General features: G+C 34.4%; 1 protein-coding gene across 2 annotated transcripts in view; it reads left to right on the top strand.

The window, feature by feature from the left end:
- The window catches only part of HAT1 (histone acetyltransferase 1), a 39,878-nt gene that overhangs the window by 4,613 nt on the left and 12,985 nt on the right, over positions 1 to 22,280 (top strand). For both annotated transcript variants that reach the window (XM_055572229.1, XM_055572230.1), the window contains exons 3-8: positions 4,543 to 4,618; positions 8,018 to 8,138; positions 16,714 to 16,893; positions 17,159 to 17,280; positions 17,781 to 17,885; positions 18,209 to 18,315. In XM_055572229.1, coding sequence (XP_055428204.1) covers positions 4,543 to 4,618; positions 8,018 to 8,138; positions 16,714 to 16,893; positions 17,159 to 17,280; positions 17,781 to 17,885; positions 18,209 to 18,315 — 711 coding nt within the window. The remainder of the gene's footprint in view (positions 1 to 4,542; positions 4,619 to 8,017; positions 8,139 to 16,713; positions 16,894 to 17,158; positions 17,281 to 17,780; positions 17,886 to 18,208; positions 18,316 to 22,280) is intronic.

Genomic DNA, 22,280 nt, shown 5'->3' with positions numbered 1-22,280 from the left:
ACATTTGAGATAGTCCTTCTACACCCTGATCAGTGTTGCATATTATAATTTTTTAAAAAGACAAAAACACCTTGCCCCTGTGATGTGTGAAAGGTAGCTTCTTACTTCTGTTTGCAATTGTTGTGAGAAACACATAACTTAAAATTTACTGTGTTTTGAAATGTACAGTTCTATAGTATTTAGTATACTCTCATTGTTGTGTAACTGGTCTCCAGAACTTTCTCATTTTGTAAAATTGAAACTATATTCATTAAAGAAAGAACTCCTTATTTTCCCCCTCTCACTGGCCCCTTGCTAATACCTTTCTACTGTTTTAAAATTTGACGGCTTTAGATACCTCATATAAATGCAGGCATACAGTATTTGTTGTCTTGTGACTGGCTTATCTCTTTTAGCATAGTATCCTCAAGATTCATGTTGTAGCACTTGGCAGAAATTCCTTCCTTTTAAGACAGGATAATATTACATTATATATATATGTATATATATTATAGATAATATAAACATTATAATATTGTTATATTTAATATATATTACATGTAATGATTATAAAATTATAGTATTTATAATGTTTACATTATATATATATTACATTATATATTTATAGACATATATATACATACCGCATTTTATTTATCCATTCATCCATTGATAGATACTTAAGTTGCTTCCTTCTCTTGGCTATTTGAATAATGCTGCTGTGAATAGGGATGTGCAACTGTCTCTTTGAGATCAGTTTCAAGTTCTTTTGGATATGTATCCAGAAGTGGGATTGCTGGATCATATAGTAATTATAATTTTAATTCTTTGGGGAACCTCCATAATCTCCATAGTGGTTATTACGACTCCATTTTACATACCCACCAACAGTGCACAAAAGTTGCAGTTTCTCCACATCCTTGCCAACTTACTGTTTAGTGAGATTTTTCTTTTTCACTGTGTTTTTGACTGTTATGATTTGATAATTAAAATTGATTTTTAATTCTAAGAGAAGTATATCCTTTATATTTAAAAGAACCAACCCTCCTCTTGTCATATTTTGCAAATACTTTGACACCTGTTTTGACTTTTGTTACGTAGAAGTTAAAACTTTTTATCTATGGAAATTTCTTTTTCTTTTATGAGTTTTCACTGTGTCTTATAAAAAGGGCCTTCCTTCTCTAAGATTATGAAAATGTTTATTGTTTATTTTAATAGTTTTTAAATTTTTTTCTTTTTTAATTGAACCTTTGAATCTTTACCTTGATAAGGCATAGAGGTAGGAATCCAGCTTTATACTTTTCCAGGTGGTATAGGCAATTATCTGCCTGCCAGTTTGTTGTCTCTTAAACAATTACAATTTCTTTTTTTAATCACACTAAAGTATCATATATATTCTTGGGTGTACTTTGAGGCCTTTTGTTCCCCTTGAGCCATTAGTGTACTGTTATAATAAATATGATTAGTATATGGTGTGACTAGATCCCACTCATTTACTCTTTAAGTTTCTGTAATGTTTTTTCTTCTAAAGAACATTTTACTAAGTTCCAAAGAGATGTTTTGTTAATTTTTTTAAATTGAGATCCTACTAAAATTTAAGTTTAATATGGGGAAAAGTAGCATCCTTACATTATTGAGTCTTCCTTACTAATAGCAAACATATCTATTTATTAAGGCCTTTTTTTTTTTTTGTCTAACTGTAGAGTTTTAAATTTTATGTATAGATGATAAACATTTCTTATTGTTTATTCCTAGGGATTTCATCTATTTTACTGCTATTATGAAGTGGCATCCTCTCTTCCATTGTATTTATCTTTATTGTGTGTAGGAGAATGATGGAAAGTAATTTTTAATATATATATATTTTACCACATCAAGATCCCATTTACATATATTCTACACACATTTGACATAACTAAAGTTCACTGGGTTATTTGGGCAATCTAATTCCTACCATCAGTAGCAATAATTTGTTTCCCTCAAACCAGCCTTTCTTTCTGTCTTCCTCTTTTCCCTTCCCCCTTTCTTTGGAGAAACGTTTATCAGAACATACTGATAGACACATGGGATAACTTTAACTCTTGACTGCATACCAATAATTCCACTAAGGTTTATCCCAAGATTCTTCTCCATTAATAAGCTATTTTCACTCTGTGTGTGAGAGATTGACAGGTGTACTTTTCCCACAGGGATCCAGTGCTCTGGGGGTAGGTTACTATAGAAAAAAGTGAATCTTTTTTTATTACACCAGACAAACTCTATACCTGTTAAGCGGTAAATCTGCATTCACCTTTCCCTCCAGCTCCTGGTAATCTCTAATCTACTTTCTGTCTGTATGAATTACCCATTTTAGATATTTTGTTTAAGTGGAATATTTATCCCTTTCTGTCTGGCTTATTTCACTTAGCATATTTTCACCTTATTTACTCAGCAGATGTTTCATGTTGTACCATGTATCAGAGCTCCACTCCTGTTAATGGCCGAGTAATATTCCACTCTGTGCCACACTTTGTTTTATTTAGTTATCTGCTGATGAACACTTAGGTTGTTTCCACCTTTTGGTAATTGTGAATAATGCTGCTGTGAGCATCAAGATAGAATTGTGTTATCCTTGTTTTCAGTTCTTTTGACTGTATAGCTAGGAACAGAATTGCTGGGTCATATAATAAATCTTTGTTTATCTTTTTGAGTAACTGCCAAATTATTTTCCACAGTGGGTACACCATTTTACATTCCCACCAGCAATGTATAAGAGTTCCACTTTTACTACATTCTTGTCAGCTCTTAATTAATTTTATATATAGCCAATCCTAGAAGGTGTGAAATGATATCTTATTGCAGTTTTTATTTGCATTTCCCTAATGACTGATATTGAGGATCTTTTCATGTGCTTATTGTCACTGTATATCTTTTTTGTAAAACTATCTGTTCATATCTTTTGCCTAATTTTTAATTGAAGTGTTTTTAATATATTTGTTGTTTTTTTAATGTATTTTAAAACAGATAATCTTACTGGATTCTTCTACTGTTTTTGAAGAGTGGTTTCAGCTGATTTTCTTAGTTTTTTATTCACTTCCTTTTTTATAAATATGCCTCTTATTTTGTTCTCTTTCCAATTTGCATTTTCTAGCACTTTCAGAACACTGTTAAAAAATGATAGTGGTCATTCCTTTCACTTAAATTAATGAAGATGATTATAGTAATTCTCCAATAAATCTCAAATCCTGGCTTGTTACATTGAAAAGTGTTTTTCAATTTTCAAAATTTTTTATTCAGATATACATATTAGAGTATATTGAGGGCCATTTCAGTTTACATGGAAGTAATTTTGATAATGTCTTATATACAATGTAATACATAAATATTAAATTATTTTTTGATTTTTAGATATTGAATCATCCTTTTATTTCAGTACCACAGTATATTTTGTTTCTATGAAGACTATTTTATGTTATCTTTAAATATTCTTACATTATTGTTGTAGGTGAGCTTGGTCTGTTTTTCTCCTCTTTGCTTTCTTTTTAGGAGAGGTGAAAGTCAATTTTTGTAGTCTTTGTGCGCATTTGTCATGGTCTTCCCACTTTACCATTCCCACTCTGAATAGTTTTTAAAGCATTAGATAGATATAGTTGTTCCTTGAAAGAATTCACCTTAATGACTATGAAGAGATTGTTCTTTTATGCCATTTAATGCTTTCTTTGCCTGAATACAACTTAGATTGCATTTTCAGGTTTTGTGCTTTATGATGCATTTAAAAAATTTATTTATTTAGGTTGCTCTGGCTCTTCATTGCTGCATGTGGGCTTTCTCTAGTTGTGGCAAGTGAGGGCTACTCCCTAGCTGCAGTGTGTGGGCTTCTCTTTGAGGTGGCTTCTCTTGTTGCAGAGCACAGACCCTAGGTCAGGTTTCAGTATTTGCAGCACGAGGGTTCAGTAGTTGCAGCACACCTGCTTAGTTGCCCCTTGGCATGTGGAATCTTCATGGACCAGGGATTGAACCTATGTCCCCTGCATTGGCAGGCAGATTCTTAACCACTGGACCACCAGGGAAGTCCTGCAGTGTCACTTTTATAGAGACAAGCAAAAAGAAAAAAAGCTAACAACAACATAAACATCATCATCTTGCAGTCATAAAGAATGATGCAATGATATGAGCTTCATCAAACTCAGATTATTCTTGTTCTCAGAATGTTTCCTATAGCACTTTGTTTTTGTTTCCTTTGTACTAGCTTTGCTCATCTCAATGTGCCTCTTTTTGGTTTTATTCTCTTTTACTCTTTGCACTGTGTATGAACATAACAAAAATAAAAACTAAATTAGATGCCTGTGTCATACCTAGGTTTCTAATTCTTAGACTCAGTAGGGTTTTGATGCTGAAGCACTCAAAAGTAACATTCTGATTTTTATTGTTGTCTCATGAGAATCCAGTGTAAATCATATAATGGAAAAGTGACATTTTTAAGTAAAAAAAAATTTGTTGGCTGTATCCTGGTTATAATGAGATTCTCAAAGTGGAAATACCTATCACCTTTAATATCTCTATATTTTTTATTCTTTTGAACAGTTCGTTTTCCTGAAGATCTTGAGAATGACATTAGAACTTTCTTTCCTGAGTATACCCATCAACTCTTTGGGGATGAGTAAGTAACTTAGTAAGATATTTGTCAAATTAGTGGGGAAAACACGTTTTTTTTTTTAATTTAGAAATCAATTTATTTTCTTTCCTATTATTTTTCATGTTTCTTTTAAAATATATTAGAATGGCATGTTTTATATTGAGACACCAATCTACTGTATAATACCTATCATCTAGTGCTATACTATAGGTACAGTACGATATTTAATTTGCATAATCTTAGCAATGGTATCATCATGTATAACATTAACATTGGCGGGGTTGGATAGTTGCCTAGGGACATATGAATGACTGAAATTCAGATTCAGTCAGACTGTAGAGCCCATATTCATAACTACTTGTTTTGCACGATTTTGCTATACTGCTTCTAGAAAACACTCCCCCAACACTGGAAAGCTCAAGTTTTTTTCTATGAGAAATAAATAAACAAGAGAAATTTATTTTCAGAAGCAAGTTTGAAGATATGTCCTGGGATATTCAGCACAATTTTTTAAATTTCTAATGCCTTCATTACATTATTAGAGTAGTCCATTACCTTTTGATTTTGAAGAAAATATCAACTTTTCAGTAAGTTTCAAGAATAATATTCTGTATATCCTTTACATACATCAGTTATTAACATTTAGCTATATTAGCTTTAATCATTCTTATATACATATATTGATAGATTGTTGTTGAGCCATTTGAGAGTTGGTTGCAGATATATCTTCTCTCACTCCTAAACTCTTTAGTATTTTCTAAAAACAAGGACAGTATTGTGGTAAAATTATCCAAACTCAGGAAATCTAACATTGATATATTTTCTAAAATATAATCTACATTTCAAACTTTGCCAATTGATTCCCAGTAATTCTTTTGTGTATATTCAATAAAGTCAGTAATTCCTCATCCTTGATCCAGTCTAGAATCATGTATTGCTTTTAGTTGTTACCTTTCTTTAGTCCCTTTCGACTGGAACAGTTCCACAGACTTTATTTTCCATGTCATTATTTTTGTAGAGAATAGGGGTAGTTTTGTAAACCTTCATTTTGGACTAGTTTGATTGTTTCTTCATGATTAAGTTCAGGTAATGCATATATTTATAGTACTGCAGCAGAAGTTGTATCTGCCCTTCTCAGTGTGTCATATCAGAATGTCCATGGTGTCAGTTTATCCTGTTGTTGGTTGCCTTGGGTCATTAAGTTTGGAGGTATCTGCAAGGTTTCTCCACTGTAGGGTTTTTTCTTTGTTATTTATATGTAACCTGTGAGGAGATACTCTTGAGAGTGAAAATACCCTGTTTCCCATCAAACTTTCATTCAGTAGTTTTAAATCTGTTAATGATTGTTAGTATTTTACTATGGTTGTAAAAGGGCGATTTTCTAATGCTACCACATTTTCAGCAGTTATTAGTTTGCATTCCACTGTAAAAGAGAGTGTGTCTTCTTCCCCTTACATATTTTTGTTTATATCAGAATAGACTCAGGATTTTTTAACTTAATGAGTTATTGTCTGTTACTGTTTTTAATGTTGATGCTCAGATTATCCCAGATTCAACAAGTGGCTCTTCTTTCAAACTGGGTTTTGAGTCCTTTTGATATATCATCATCATTTTGAGGACACTTTACTTTGTGATAATCAAGTGTTGCACATTCACCCTGTACTTTACTAGTTCAGCAGAATGAATTGGCCATATCCTCAAGGAACCATGGATTTTTTTCTTAGTAGGAAAGGGTGTTTAGACATAGTTGACATTTAAAATATTCTTCTATATTGCTCTTTTCCCTATGCATTATTTCAACATTTTTGACATAATTTTTTTAATATATTTTTAAATTGACAAATGTTTCTTCCTGGAACAAGTTTTGAAGAATTTCTTGTGAATATATCAGATTAGGTATTTTATGTGCTTTTAAGTATTAATAACTGAATTTTATAATTGATTCATGCCAAAATTTGAGCCTCTTATATTTTAAACAGGTTTTATTACAGCATAAACATAAGAATGCTTTCTTTTGGATCTCTGTCTTTAAGGAGCGTTTTGTCTTTCTCTCTTCCTCTTACTGCTACTTGAAATCTCTTCCTAAGGTAATATCTTAGTGAGTAGGATCTAGTTTCACAAGTACTGCTTCTTTGTGGCATTTTGCACACTCACTTTGCACATCATTAAAAGTGGTGTGCACACCCCTCTAAGGTAGACGGAAGAGAGTCACATAATCATGATAACTCTGTATCTTGGGAACCATTACATTGATCTTAATCCTAGTATCATTGCCACTCTTTCCTATTACACATAATTTTCAGAGTCCTGGAATGGACACTTATTATTTTGTTTTGGTAACCTAGACAGAAATCTGGAAATGATACTGCTTCTTTCTAGCATTCTTTCAGAATTCATCTTAAAAAAAAAAACCCTTTATCATACAATAATCTTTTTAAAGTGTATAATTCTGTGGGTTTTAGCATATTGAAAATTGCATAATCATCACCACAACCAATTTTGGAACCTTTTCATCATTTCCACCAAAATTCCCATTGTGACCAGTTAGCAGTGGCTCCCTCTTTTCCATACCCTCCCTAGCACTGGATAGTCACTAATCTACTTTCTGTCTTCATTGATTTACCTATTTTGGACTTTTTTGGGGGGCTACACCATGTACTTGGTGTAATATTTGTTCCCAATACAGGATTGAACCTGGGTCATGGCAGTGAAGGTACCGAGTCTTAACCACTGGACTACCAGGGAACTTGCCTGGCTACTTTAGAATTCTCTTTTTAGAAGACTTTTTTTTTTTTTTTTTTTTTTTTTAAGGAAATAGAAAGGCATAGATGGATAGCAGGGAGCAAGGTTGGGAAAATAGCAGCAGCTCCCCGTGTGCTTTCTAAGTTCGTAAGTGGGGTGTAGTCAGGTGCTACCACTTAGCACTTTCAGCAGCTCTGGATGTTTGTGTTGGACACGCAAGTGATAAGTTGGGAGATCTGGGCTATAAGTTGGGAGAACTACAAGTTGGGCTCTATAGCTCCATCTTAACTGCTTGCCTAACCAGAAATCAGTTGAACATTACTTGTCTCTGATATGAAATACCTCAGAATAGTAGCAAGAGGAAAAGCAGCAACAGTAGCTGTAGTACACTTGTACAGTGTACCAGTGAATGTTATGAGCAATTTATATGTATTGACTTGTTTATATAACCCATATAACATCCCTAAGGTAGATGTTGTTATTCTGTTACTTTATAAACTAGGACAGACAGCTGAGGCACAGTTTCATTACAGTATGGTTTGTTATTGTTGTTTTTAGTAAGTATAGTTTAAAATTTTGAAACTATGCATGAAGTTAAACCTGTTTCTGTGTAGAGTTAATACTTTGTAAAGACTTTGTTCATTTTCGGGTCTTAGATTACTGCTTTTTTTCCCCTTTCAGTGAAACTGCTTTTGGTTACAAGGGTCTGAAGATCTTGTTATATTATATTGCTGGTAGCCTATCAACAATGTTCCGTGTTGAATATGCATCTAAAGTTGATGAGAACTTTGACTGTGTAGAGGTAAGAACAGAAATAAATTTATTTTTAACTGTTTCCTAATTGAGTATAAAACAGATTATAAAATGTTAAAGATTTGAGGGAGGAGAGAATCTGTTATATTACAGCTCTAAAACCACATATTTTACATTTAATTATGGAGATGATTATCTGCCTGTCATTCCAGTTAAACCTGTGATTGTGATCCTTAGCCTTTTCTGTAAAAATCTCACTTTTTTGATCAGAGTTTTATTTCATTTACCAACTTTAGGTTTTTAAAATTAGTTTCTGTTGTTTTAAGCATATATTCATGTGAAAAGGAAAACTTGTAAGAAATGAACTTGGTTATTGAGCTAAGGAGCTTTATGAACAAAGTATTGAAGCTGTGGCCTGCTTTCTTGCCACTTAAAGTATAAGAAGAAAGAGAGAAATTGAGAGAAGAACTGTTAAGTAAAAAAGATCTAGGACTTGATTTGGGAAATTCTCAGCCTGTTCTGAAGACACTAAATTTAGAAAATTCATTGGTGGGGAAGTGTGCTCTGGGGAGAAAGCCAGTAGTAATCTTGGCTAAATAATCTTGTTTTGCTGAAAGTGACTCACTGATCTCCTCAGTAATCTTAACAAAGCCAGAAATAGGGATTGAATTCTGTGATATAAATTCAGGGAGCACCTGTGGAGGACCATCTTGTCTACTGGCATGAACTTTCATGGCATACATACATGACCCAGAAAGTTTTCCAGAGTGTCATATCAGCAGAAATATAGCCAGTTTGGACTGACAGAATACGGGAAGGCTAATGGACTTCTAAAATCCAACAGGCAAGAAACAGGTTGATAACACAATTCATCTGCAAACATGTGCTACCTTTAAAGAAAAAGGATGAATGATTTTGAAGGAGGAGCTTCGGGCTCAGAGGGTAGTGTCATAGACCACACTATTCCTAAGTCTGATGAAATTTGAGCCTTCCTGGGTGGCTAAGCAGTAAAGAGTCCGCCTGCAAATGCAGGAGATGTGGGTTTGATCCCTGGGTTGGGAAGATCTCCTGGAGAAGGGAATGGCAACCCACTCCAGTATTCTTGCCTGGGAAATCCCATGGACAGAAGAGCCTGGCAGACTACAGTCCATGGGGTCGCAAAGAATCGGACATGACTTAGAGACTGTACAACAACAATGGAATTTGACCTACTGGATTTTGAAATCATTTGGTGACTTATTTCTTCCTACCATTTTCTCCCTTTTGGAATGACAAAGTCTATAACTTTTATCCAGTGCTTGTCCTGCCTTTGTTCTTTGGAAGTGATAACTTATTTTCTAGTTTCACAGGTGGGAAGGAATTGTGCCCCATGATATGTCATACCCATAGTCTCACCTGTACCTTATTTGAATAACACAGATGATGAGATTTTAGACTTGAGTTGATCTTGGAATGGTTGAAACTTTGGGGGATGTTGGGAAGGGGGTGTCTTTGGTATGTTTGGATGGACATGAATCTTTAAGGGACCTTCAAAAAATTGTATATTTTAGAGTTGTTCTGTTCCTAGACATTCCTATTTAAAGATATTGAAGCAAACGTTTTCAAAATTTTAACTAAGTTTAAATTCCTGACGTAAGTCTTTTCCCAGCCTCATGCTCCACTCTTTTATTGTTAAAACCTTCTCTCATTACAGGGATTGGTTGATTTGCCCCCTTTTTATTATTTGTTTGTTTTATTTTATTTTATTGTAAGGGACTTGTCCAAAGTCACACAACTAGTAAATAATCTGTATTGCACATGGGAGAGAATCACTTACTGTAGTATGCATAATATATAGTAATATCCTCCTCAAAGATGTTAGAACTATTTATGACCTGTTCTAAATGGGCCTGGGCTTTTGTGCTTGTTAGGTTTTATTTCTGTTTTTCAAAGTGTATATTTTATTTATTTGCCTGCTCCCATACTTTTATGCTATTAGCTCTCAGTTTATTGCTAGTGTGAGAGTCTTCCCTCTTGCAAACAGTCCCCTTATCGGTAAAAATTCCGTATTAGTAAGCTTAAAGGAATGGAAACGTGAATGATATATAGCTAAAAGAAATCTGAAATAGTCTCTTATGTCCATTATTCAACTTCAGTGTCAGAAATATTTTGAGCACTAACTTTTTTCGGTTCTCATTTGCCACCCCTATTTGAGATGACTCAGCTTGTTAGATAAATATATATAACTTTCACTTAATATTTGTTTTTTTCAGTGGTTTGTGTCCCTTAGATATTATTGAAAATTTGCAGCTATAAAAATGACTCATTGACTAATACTGTAGTTGTGGTGATTTGATACTTGAAAAGATTTAATCTTAGATAAACTAGCATTTAACACAGGATTTACTAAAATGGAGCTTTTTATAATCAAATATTTGTTAAATTTTCAAGCCCAGATACTCTTAAAAATGCATTAAAAATTGTATTTTTTTTCCTTTGTGTTGTACATAATTCAGTGTTGTTTGAGGAGTTTACTGGTGTTTTGTGTTTCTTTTCAAGTTCTAGCTGGTAGTGCTGAATTGATTTCTTTTGAAGGAAATATTAATTAGTTATCGATAAATCTTTCAAATATTTTGTGCAGTGAAAATAGCTGTGTATTTGCATTGACTTCTAATTGTTCCATTCTTGAAAATGAGGTTTCTCCATTTAGAAGTACTGTGTTAGGAGTAAGGAATCAGTCTTTTATAATGTCTTTTTGTAGGATTATTTATTTGCTTCATTGTCAGAGATCATTTATTTAAATTACATGTTCAAGCAGAGACCTCTTTTTCCCCTTGTAAAAAAAGAACGGGTAGCAGATGTCGGGGGAACAGGCTTGGCTCTTTCCCATTCGCGGTGAGAATGTTCATTTCACAGGGGTATAATGGCAAACAAAGCAAAGTCACTGTTCTTATGACACTTACGTTCTTGCCAAGGGGAGCAGTCAACAAATAGATATTAAATAAACAAATTAATATGTATGAAGAAACATTTTGCTGGTTTCTGAATGAAGAGTAGCCAGTCATGTGGTTATCTGAAGGGATCAGCCTATGCAGAGGCCCTGAAATGAGAACATTCTTGGCATTTTTGTTGTCTAGAAAGATCACTGTTGTTAAATTGTGGTAGTGAGCGAAGGAGGGTAGGAGATAGTTGAAGAGGGTTGGCAAAACTCGGTCGATGGAATAAGAGTAGTTGAAGCCCTTGGAAGTTTTAAGTAGGTGGGGGTTATCTGATAGTGTTTATATTGAAAGATGATTCTGCCTGCTATGCAGAGAACCCACTGTAGAGGGCAAGAGTGAGAGAAGAGAGACCAGAACATTGCGGTGTTAACGGGCAACACTGCATTTACCTGCTTGAGGATATTTCTTTGGTGGTTGTTCAGTCGCTGTGTCTGACTCTTTGTGACCCCCATGGAATGCAGCACACCAGGCTCCTCTGTCCTTCACTGTCTCCAGGAGTTTGCTCAGATTCATGTCCATTGAGTCGGTGATGCTATCTAACCATCTCATCCTCTGCTGTCCCCTTCCTCTTTTGCCTTCAGTCTTTCCCAGCATCAGCGTTCTTTCCAGTGAGTCACCGCCTCAGAGGTAGGGTCAGCAGCACCTGTTACTGAGTTAAATGTGATTGTTGAGGGAAAGAGGAATGAGGAGGATGCCATTGCTTCAGTGGTGCTTCAGCAAGAGATAGGGACGATTGGAGAAGTAGATTTAAGTGGGAAAAACCCAAGATTTTTGTTATGAGATGTATAAGGTTTGAGACTGTAATATGTCATAATTGAGTTTATGGATACAGTGCTTTGTAGTATTATTTTTGCATGTGAAAAATATACCCTTTTAGATGGTCAGAAACCAGAGCACATCTGCTTAGAAGTTATTTGCGTATTAAAATTTTGCCATTAATCTTTCATCATCCATTCTTTGTCTTTTGCAAACTCTAGTGACGCCTAAATTTTTTTAGTAACAATTAAGATGTCTATAGAACATCTCCATAGCTATCATCTTTAAAGATAATGTAATTATTTTTAATTTTGCAATATAATAAACTTGATTATTCAGACACTGATGGTTTGTTCATCTCATGGTTTTGCTTTTATCAGTACCTCCAGCCCTCTCTTAAGGTAATTTCATTGCTTTTTAGTAGAAGAATGTATAATAAAGATTGTTCAGTCTTGCTGATTGCTGACATTTTAGGGAAGGGTTTGTTGGAGAAAGTTGAAATACATGGATAAAGTTTGTATTATCTGTGAGTTTCAGTCATCTGTTTTATCCTTGTCTCTCTTTAATTTGGATTCAATTTGAGAGTAGATGAGAGCAAATTTCTTTAATCTTCTGGATTCCTTAGGGCTTTTTTAATAGAAAAATCCTGTGTATGTATAAAAATTTAATCTTGAGAAAGTGAAAAAAATACTTTGGTAGACTAATAATATTTCCTAGTGTATTCCACTGCATTCCTTTTTTGATAATGGTGACAGTATTCTTAATGAGAAATTCTTTTCATGAAATATCATAAAAAGCTTTAAAATTACGTGTTTAGATCTTTATTTTGGAACATCATTGTGAGTTTGGTGGTGGTGGTTGAGTTGCTAAGTCATGTCCAACTCTTGCAACTCCATGGACTGAAGCTTGCCAGGCTCCTCTGTCTGTGGGATTCTCCAGGCAAGAATGCTGGAGTGGGTTGCCATTTCCTTATCCAGAGCATCTTCCCTACCCAGGAATCGAACCCAGGTCTCCTGCATTGCAGGCAGATTGTTTACCAACTGAGCTATTGTAAGTTTAGTTAGGTTGCAAAGCACTAATGCAGTAAAATTAACATAATGTGACCTTTGTTTTTCAAAAAGTGGAAATGCTCACAGTTCTTCTCTACTTAATTTCTCCAACAATACTGAAATTTCTGCAGCTTGCATATTGTCAGCAAATGTAAGATTGAGCAAGTTTATATAGATATGGAGTTTTTTGGCTTGTTTTTGCAGCATATCTTGGGTGTTCTTAGCTAATACAGCTAATGTTAACTCTGCAACTTTAGCCAAGCCTTAACATGCCTTCAAAATTGGTATTTCAAAAATTACGCACCACAGACAAATTTAGACAAATGCTGCTATTTAGGTTAAGAGGCTAAAGAGGTAATTGTTTTTTAAATCTGTATTAAGTACATGAGTACGAATTCTATCTGACTGCCAGTTAAGTCTCAGGCACGTTGCTTTATACAGTGATGAGGAAATGTAAAAATTGCTTCATGGAAACATCAGATATGTAACAGTGTATAGAACACTGGAAGTTGAAATGACCATAGTCAGAGAATATACAATCTAAAATATTTCATCTTAAGTCACCTAAGAGAAGCCCTAAATAAATAGAAGGGTTACCTTTATGCTTTCCTTATTAAAAAGACATTGCCAATTGTTAGGAAAAAATTTGTAAGGCATGTCCTTATTAATTAAACATATCATGCTGTACTCTAGATTCTTGATCAGCTTTATTTCTTATCCTTTCTATAACTGTGGGCTTCCCAGGTGGCGCTAGTGATAGAAAACCTGCCAGCCAATGCAGGAGATATGAGAGATGTGGGTTCAATCCCTGGGTCAGGAAGATCCCCTGGAGGAGGGCATGGCAACTCATTCCAGTGTTCTTGCCTGGAGAATCCCATGACAGAGAAGCCTGGTGGGCTACACAGTCCATGGGGTCGCACAGAGTTGTACATGATTGAGTGACTTAGCACACATAACTGTATTTCTATATAGTTTAAATTAAAGTTTAGAATACTCTTGCTGCTGCTACTGCTAAGTCACTTCGGTCATGTCTGACTCTGTGCGATCCCATAGACGGGAGCCCACTAGGCTCCCCCATCCCTGGGATTCTCCAGGCAAGAACACTGGAGTGGGTTGCCATTTCCTTCTCCAATTCATGAAAGTGAAAAGTGAAAGTGAAGTTGCTCAGTGGTGCTCTTAGCAACCCCATGGACTCCAGCCTACCAGGCTCCTCCGACAATGGGATTTTCCAGGCAAGAGTACTGGAGTGGGTTGCCATTGCCTTCTCCAGAATACTCTTGAAGATAGGGAATTTTTCAGTGATCTTCAGAAATAGAATCTAAACCTTTAACCACAAGCGTTGGAACTTGTGTAAATTTCAGTTAATGTTTAATTCTACATTCAATTTAAAAAGATTATATGGGGATTTTCTCCAGTGATAAACTATTACCTGGCCAGTAATCCAGTATGATAGATGAATATTTAACTGAACTAAAATAAATTTATTCTTTTAGAAAAGAGTGTAGATCTGTGAAATATGATAGTTACAGGATTTGTTTTTTTTTTCCTTAAAGCAAAATCCATTTAATAGAGAAATGCAGACATTTCTCCTTTAGTGATACAAAGTTCTGAATTCCAAGTTTGAAGAGCTGTATTTTATATAATAGATACACATTTTCTCTAGTGTATTACATGCTAACAGATTACTTATTTTTAAACGTGGCCTTTTATTCCTCTGTAAAAGTTCTTAAAATAATGTATAAACTTGTCCAGAGCAAAATATTTATTTGAAGATATTATAATAAATAGGTATCCTTTGAACGCTGAAAGTTAAACGTTAACTATCTTTCAACTTTGTTGAGCTCAAATCTTTGGGCTGCTCTATAGTCCACCAGAACTGCTACTTGAAACTTAGAGTTTCAAAGAAATCTTTGAAGTACATTTGGTGCCGGATATGTGAAGTTATTTGATCATGCTTTGCAATGCCTTGTTGAGAAGACATGACATTGGGGGAAATTTTTAAAAGTTAAAATTATATATACTGTATGTGTCTTGAAGTGTTTTCTTTTAAACTGATAGATTATAAACCTCTTTATTTAAAAGTAGTGTTTCTTGACCTTTTAAAATTTGAATTAATACTACCTTTACCCATTGCTACTTTGGATTTTAATTGCCACACAACAGACATATTAAACCTATCCCTTATTATTACACTTTCTTCTTACAATTATTGAAATTGTACAAATTCTATAAAATATGCTTAAGATCATCTCTTCATATTAGCAGTTTCAAGAGAAAATATTTATCAAATAGTACTTTAAAAATAAGCAAAAGTAGTTCTGTCAAATGTGGTGCATTTAACCTTGAGCATGAATGGATTGTACAGACTGGTGTACATGTTAGAAATAAGCTGTTGGGTAAAATGTTGAAGAGCTATATTTTTAAATAATAGCTCTTTTTTATAGCTATAAACAAGTTATATATAAATGTTGGTGTATCAGAGCATTGAAAATAAAACTTGTTTGTAATAAACTCCATCCCTGGTTCTCTATCCTGAAATGTAACTGAGTGATAATAAAGTGCTATTCATCTGCAGGTGCATTGCTTCTGCTTAGTTAAAAGATGGTTGAAAGGACAGGAATTAGTAGCATGTTGTATTAGCCTTTTGTAGTGCATTTTGTCCTAAGCATCTTAATTTCCCTGTTTTGAATGCTAAGTAGCAAGGGTCTTGGTTTAGAACTAATACCCATCATGCATGTAAACGGTATGAAAGAGCTGCTTAGTAAGTTAACACAAAGTGTTCTTGTGTCAGTCCTTGTGGAAATAGATACAATACAAACATTACAGCTGAACTCACGGCAAACTCCATTAAGTAAAAACCTGGCCTCATTGTTCAGGAAAAAGTTTGAATAGAATGCAAGCTCATTTTGTTGAATGTAATGTCAGGCTTTTAGGGACTGTATTGAGGGATAAGGTTTTGTTAAGTTGAGACCAATTCATTAAGTTTTATTGCCTGGTGAGAAGCAGTAATACTTTATTGTAAGACTTCATCAAATATTCATGGTTAAAGAGAAGTAGTAAATGTATTCAATCAAGTGGTCTTTTGGGGTTTTGAAAAGGATTATGAAGTCTGCTCAGCTGATAGTTTAACATTCATCGAGGTTGTTTAACAAGGGTAATTTTAATCTCTGAGTTTAATTTTGTTGTCCAGGCTTGTCTCTTTTTACTGTCACAAATCCAACTCTGTAAAAATTGTGTCACGTTATAGGATGAGTGGATAATATATCCATTCATATAATTTATGTATTTCCTAAGTGGGCATATTTTAAATATTATCTTAATTTTGAGTTTTGGTGTGAGGGAGTTGATGACCTGCTTGCTCATGGAGAGGTTGCTGTTTGTTTGGTCAGACTCTAGCCTCACCTCACTACCGCTGGAGATCCTTTCATGTCTTGAATAATATACTCTTCTTGACACATGTAACTTAATAAGCAGCCATGTAAAATAATAAGCAGTCTTTTGTTTTGGCCAGTTCAAGTTGTCCTGAAGGGGTGTGGTCAGCCTTCTCTACGTGATGTTAGAGATTTCTGTAGGGTTCCATTCATTCTTGCAGTTTGTTTCAGACTCCCCACCTCACCTCCTCTTTTTTATTTCTATGTTATACTTGTGTTCATCTCACATTTTTGTGGCAGAATCTTGTACACATGAAACTCATCCTTTCCCAATTTGCTATGTGTTTACTTCTTTAGTTTAACAGTGAATTGAAGTTTTGTGAATTTTGTCCCTTTCAAAAAAACTAAGCATATTCGACTAGGTCAGAGTTATTAATTTCTGTGTGTGTCCTTTAATCTCCATTCTTTAGGCAGATGATGTTGAGGGGAAAATTAGACAAATCATTCCACCTGGATTTTGCACAAACACAAATGATTTTCTTTCGTTGCTGGAAAAAGAAGCTGATTTCAAACCATTTGGAACCTTACTTCACACATACTCTGTTCTCAGTCCAACAGGAGGAGAAAACTTTACCTTCCAGATTTATAAGGTAAAGATAGATCTAAATGTTCCCTTACTTAATTTGCCTGAAACCCGTGTTCTGTTTTGATGTGTTATTTTCACTGATTTATTTTAACTTCAGGAAACAAGTCTTTGTCAGCACTAAAAACAAAGATCTGTTTTGTATGTGTGTCTGTGTACACATCTTAATCTGAGACTTCTAAACATTTTCCCACAGAATAGTTTTGTGTTCTGCAGACTTTCACTTACCTCTGTGATGAGTTTCACCTGACTTTTCCTGGCTTTTTCCCTAGGCTGACATGACATGTAGAGGCTTTCGAGAATATCATGAAAGGCTTCAGACCTTTTTGATGTGGTTTATTGAAACTGCTAGCTTTATTGACGTGGATGATGAAAGATGGCACTACTTTCTAGTGTAAGTACAGTTCTAAAGCAACAGTAGACCTTATTACCTCCACAAAGCCAGCATTTTAATTGTGGCAGCCCAATTATTGGGACAGTATAATGATATTTTTCCCAGGAAAGAAAAACTATTGTTTATGAGGCTTGAGTTTTCCTTCATTATGCTTTGGGAGACCTTGAGAATAGAGCCGAATTAAATGCTGTTGTCCGTTAGGGCTCTGAATGTAGGCTTAAACAGTAAAATGAGCTTTGCCTGTGTTTTCTTTTACTTGCCACCTATTCATCTTTATAATAGGCAAGTGCACTGAAGTGATGTAAAGAGGTCTGATTTATCCAAGTTGCTGCACACCAATTAAGTGAATTGTATATTCAGAACATAGCAGGTGTACCCATTGGGCCCTCACAGAGTAGCTTGCTGACACTGAAAATTCAGTCAGAGAATGGAAAAGAAAATGGACACTGCATGGGAGCGCGACTGTAATTGACCTGCTTGGCTTTCTGTTTTATCTGCAGATTTGAGAAGTATAATAAGGATGGAGCTACACTCTTTGCGACCGTAGGCTACATGACAGTCTATAATTACTATGTGTACCCAGACAAAACCCGGCCACGTGTAAGGTAATTGGCAGTATAACACGTGCCTTGTCTTTTATTTCAGAAGAAGGAACTGCTGAAGTTTCTAATACTTATTATAATAGTGTTGATTTGTTTTAAAAAATACCATTATTCATTGGCTGTGTACTGATTTATTTCATTGTTCCTTTTGAAACCGTTTGGAAGATTAAATGTTTACAATTTTGAGTGTCTCCGTGATTTTTGGAATTCTTAAAGATGGATTGAAAAAAAACAACACAAACTTTAAAATGTTTGTATTACTGTAGTGATTTGCAATCTGTAAACTGGTCAGGTTGTAATATTTTAATATAATTTCTTTACTATAGTCAAATGCTGATATTGACTCCATTTCAAGGTCAAGGCCATGGTGCTCAACTTCTTGAAACAGTTCATAGATACTACATTGCATCTCCTTCTGTTCTTGATATTACAGGTATGTAAATTTTGTTACTGAAAGAGCTTTTCTAAATCTCTTCTTTACTAATTTTGGTTTTGTCAGAAATAACTTTTGTTTTAAATAGCAGCAGTCTCCTGAGGTCTTTTTGGAACTGTTTAGAGATGACTTAAGTTTCATTTTAAATCATAAACCCTTTGTGAAATTGGATTGCATCTCTGAGTATGAAGTGCTTAATTAGTTGAACAAATTGAGGATCATGAACTGAATATAAAATCGGAAATCTTGGTCAGGAATATATATATATATTGCAAGTATGGTATGACTGTTTGTTCAGTCTATTTCTCAAGCATTTTATAAAGTTGATTTATCTTTTCATCTAACTTTATTGCTGCTGTTAAATGATTTGGAAACTTGGGAGATAAAGAAGTAATTACTAAAGTTAGTTTATATCAAAAGTTATAAATTGACACTTTCACTAGCTTAGTGACTTGTAAAATTATAGAAACTTTACACAATCAATAACACTTCTTTTTAGCTAAGCTGAAAGTTGTTTAGCTTCTGTTTACTTATAGAGCTTGGACTTGGTACTACATGAAGAGACTTTTTGGTGATTTTAGTCTGGAGATTAGGGTTTCCATAAGTAGTCTTTGTCTTCTCTAGTGGGTAATGTGCCAGCAGGGGTTGTTTCTGTGAAGCCTCTTAACCACTTTCTTCTGTCTACTCCAGCCTATAAAGTCCTTGATACTTAGCGCCAATTAGCAGATAAAGAATTTTATTTCTTAAATCTCAGTGAAGAGTCATCAATAATGGTAGCCTTTATTCATTGCAAACTGAAGTCTCTAAAGAGAAAATGCGGAACATGTTAAAGGACTTCTGAATTTGAAAACTGGGTATTGGCCTTTATTTTCAATGTTAACATTTCTTAGCAAATTACTAAAAATGACTGATACATTTGTTCTCATTAAGATATTTCTCCTAGATTTCCATTCTCAGTCTTTTTAAAAAAAGGATAGTTTTCTCTCTTTGGTTGTTTTAGTTGTGTTTAGATCTATTATTTTGCATATTTTTAAAACTTTTTGGATCTTTTGCAGGGTCTGGATTTCCCTTTGCAATCCAGAATATTCCTTATATTGAGATGGCCTTTTGCTTAATTGACATATAGCCAGATATAGTAAAAATTAAAACCTAACCATTGATGGCCTATGTTACAGGATAAGTTTTTGTGGTATAATTGCCATCCATTTTCTTTTTTTAGCACTTTTTTTTTTAGCACATTATGCCTCGTGACTTGCAGGATCTTATTTCCCAGACTAGGTATCGAACTTTGGCCCTGGCAGTGAGAGTGTCGAGTCCTAACAATTGAACCTCCAGAGAATTCCCTATTTTTAGCATTTAAAAGTAAAATACTGGGAAACAGTTCTTTATATCATGTGCCATTTTCCTTTTGAGGATGTCAGTATCATAAGATATACAGCGTTTTAACACATCTTGGTTATATGACCTTACATATAGAATCAATGATTTATTTCTTCCAGAATTGCAGAGACAGTTGCGTTTGACAGTAAAAATTGATCCTGGGCTATATGTCAGTGTTATTAACCTATCAGTGTATATTAAGAGTTAATTAAATCTGTTCTTTAAATATTCCTTGTAGTACTGGAATATGTTACATGGCTTTTTATAATTTTATCTGTAAATGTTTTGTAATATGAAGAGTTAAAAGAGTGTTTTTTTTAAATGATAGAAGAGTATTAATGTTGGTAGATGATGTATTTAACTTGGGGAAAAAACTCAAACTTTGAGCCCATGTATAACTATCAATTTATATCCAAGCAAATTTCATCTTTTAAATACATCACTTACGTAGCATAGAAACAAAGCAATTGAAGGATGTCACAAATTAATGGGTGTTATCATTTGAGGTTCATTTTCAGGCTGACACCTTTAGTTAAAGTGCTTAAAGTTGGAGTGGTGACTTGGCCACTTACATGAAGCTACAAACAAAATATTGTTAGTCTATAATGGATTATTTAAACCTGAGTGGAAGTTTTTTTACACAAATTTTTAATTTATGTGAAAATTACAGATAAGAATGTGGTGTGAGTTTTTTTAGATTTTTCTCAACTGTAATTCTCTTACCTTTGATGTGTTTTCCCCTAAAATTCTGGGGGGTATTAGTTACTTAAGTTACTTAGGCTTTCACCCATACTAAATTTTATTTTATACTGATATTAGCAACACAGTTCGTTCTTTCCAAACCAGAAAGAGGTAGACTGGATAAGCATGTGTGTCGCTGTTAGCGCTTCAAAACATTTTTTCAAGAGATGCTTGCTTAAGAGTTTGTCACTTAGTAGAGATTTAATTAAAGCAGCTCTATTGAGGTCTGATTTCCATACCATTAAATTCATCCATTTTAAGTGTATATATAGTTCAGTATTTTTAGTATACTTGCCTAGTTTTGTGGCCTGTTTTAGAATATTTCTGTCACTATAAAAAGATTTCCTCGTGTCTATCCCCAGTCAGTCCCCATCCCCAGTCTCTTGTATTGAGATCTGTGATCCGTTTTGAGGTAAAGTTTGTGCATTATGTGTGGAAAGTTTCTAAATTAATCTTCTTTACATGTGATCATAGTTTTTCCAGCAGTTTGCTAAAAAGACTATCCTTTCCTCTGTTGAATTGCCTTGGTACCTTTGTTCAAAATAGGTTGGCCATAAATGTAAAGATTTGTTTCTGGACTCTAATCATCTGTGTCTGTAGTGCTGCTGGAACCATACTGTCTTGATATGTTTATTGTAGTTTTCTTACTGAGGTTTTTTTTTTGTGCGTGTGTTTTGCCTTAACAGTAATGTCAAGTTTAGCCTGTTAAATGCATAAGTTGAATTTGTGGAGCCTGTTTTGCCCGGGGGCTGTAAACTAAACAGACAGTTCTTCAAATGATTGATGAGTAGAGTTAGAAATGGGTACTGGCCTTGGCCAGGTGGGTGAGAATGGAGCAGAGAAGAGGGGCCTCAGGGACCCAGAGGCACACACTCCCAGAAGACAGTCCTGCTCTCAGTGAGCATCTAGACAACGCAGATTAGGGCGGGTTGCTGCAGACTCATCATCAGTGGACCATGGCTTTGGTGATCTCCTTGGGACTCAAATACTGCCTCACCCAGCCTAGGTGGCCTTGCTTTTGCTCTCTTTGGGCGTCATGGCTCCAGTGGTAGCAGAGCTTCGACCTTTATGTTGAGTTTTGAAATCAGGAAATGAAAGTCCGTTGTGTTCTTTTTCAGAATTGTTTTGGTGTGTTTTCATTAAAATTTTTGTTTTATTTTCTACTTCATTGATTTCCACTTTAACTTTTATTATTTTCTTCTTATTGCTTTGAGATTAATTTACTCTTTCTAGTTAAGATTGAAACTTAGGTTATTGATTTGATGTCCTTTTTTTCTAATAGTATAGCTATCTAAATAATACTTAAATATTATTATATAAATACAAGTACTGGTTTTACTGATCATATAAATTTTCATAAATTGTGCTTTCATTTTATTCAGTTCACGTTGAAGTTTAATTATGATGTATTTAGATATGTAACATTATGTTTTTCCTAGTTGAAGCTTGTTGAGCTTCCTGGATGTATAGATAAAATTTTTTCATCAAATTTGGAAAGTTTTTGGCCAGTGTTTCCTTAGCTGTTCTCTCTCTTCTCTTGCCTTTCTTTGAGACACACATTAGTTACACTGGTATACTTGAATGGTTTCAATCTAGGTTTGTGTCAGTCCATTTTACATTTTATAAAGCTGCAGAGGACAAGTGAGGAAAACCAGGTTATTGTAGTAGTGGAAAAAAAAACACTGGTGGCAGCACATAGGAGAGGAATCAGAATGTCCTTCATGTTTCTGGGTGACTTGTATAACTGCATGATGTGACCAGATTAATAAGGAAAAGACTGAAGACTTAGACAAAGTAACTAATTACAGTGTTATGTTTATTTGGTGATTTTCTGTAGGTCTGCA

This window comes from Bubalus kerabau, chromosome 3 (assembly GCF_029407905.1).
Source record: "Bubalus kerabau isolate K-KA32 ecotype Philippines breed swamp buffalo chromosome 3, PCC_UOA_SB_1v2, whole genome shotgun sequence".
Classification (NCBI taxonomy): Eukaryota; Metazoa; Chordata; class Mammalia; order Artiodactyla; family Bovidae; genus Bubalus; species Bubalus kerabau.
The sequence above is the reverse complement of the archived record's forward strand: the minus strand, read 5'-3'. Positions and strand labels throughout refer to the sequence as shown.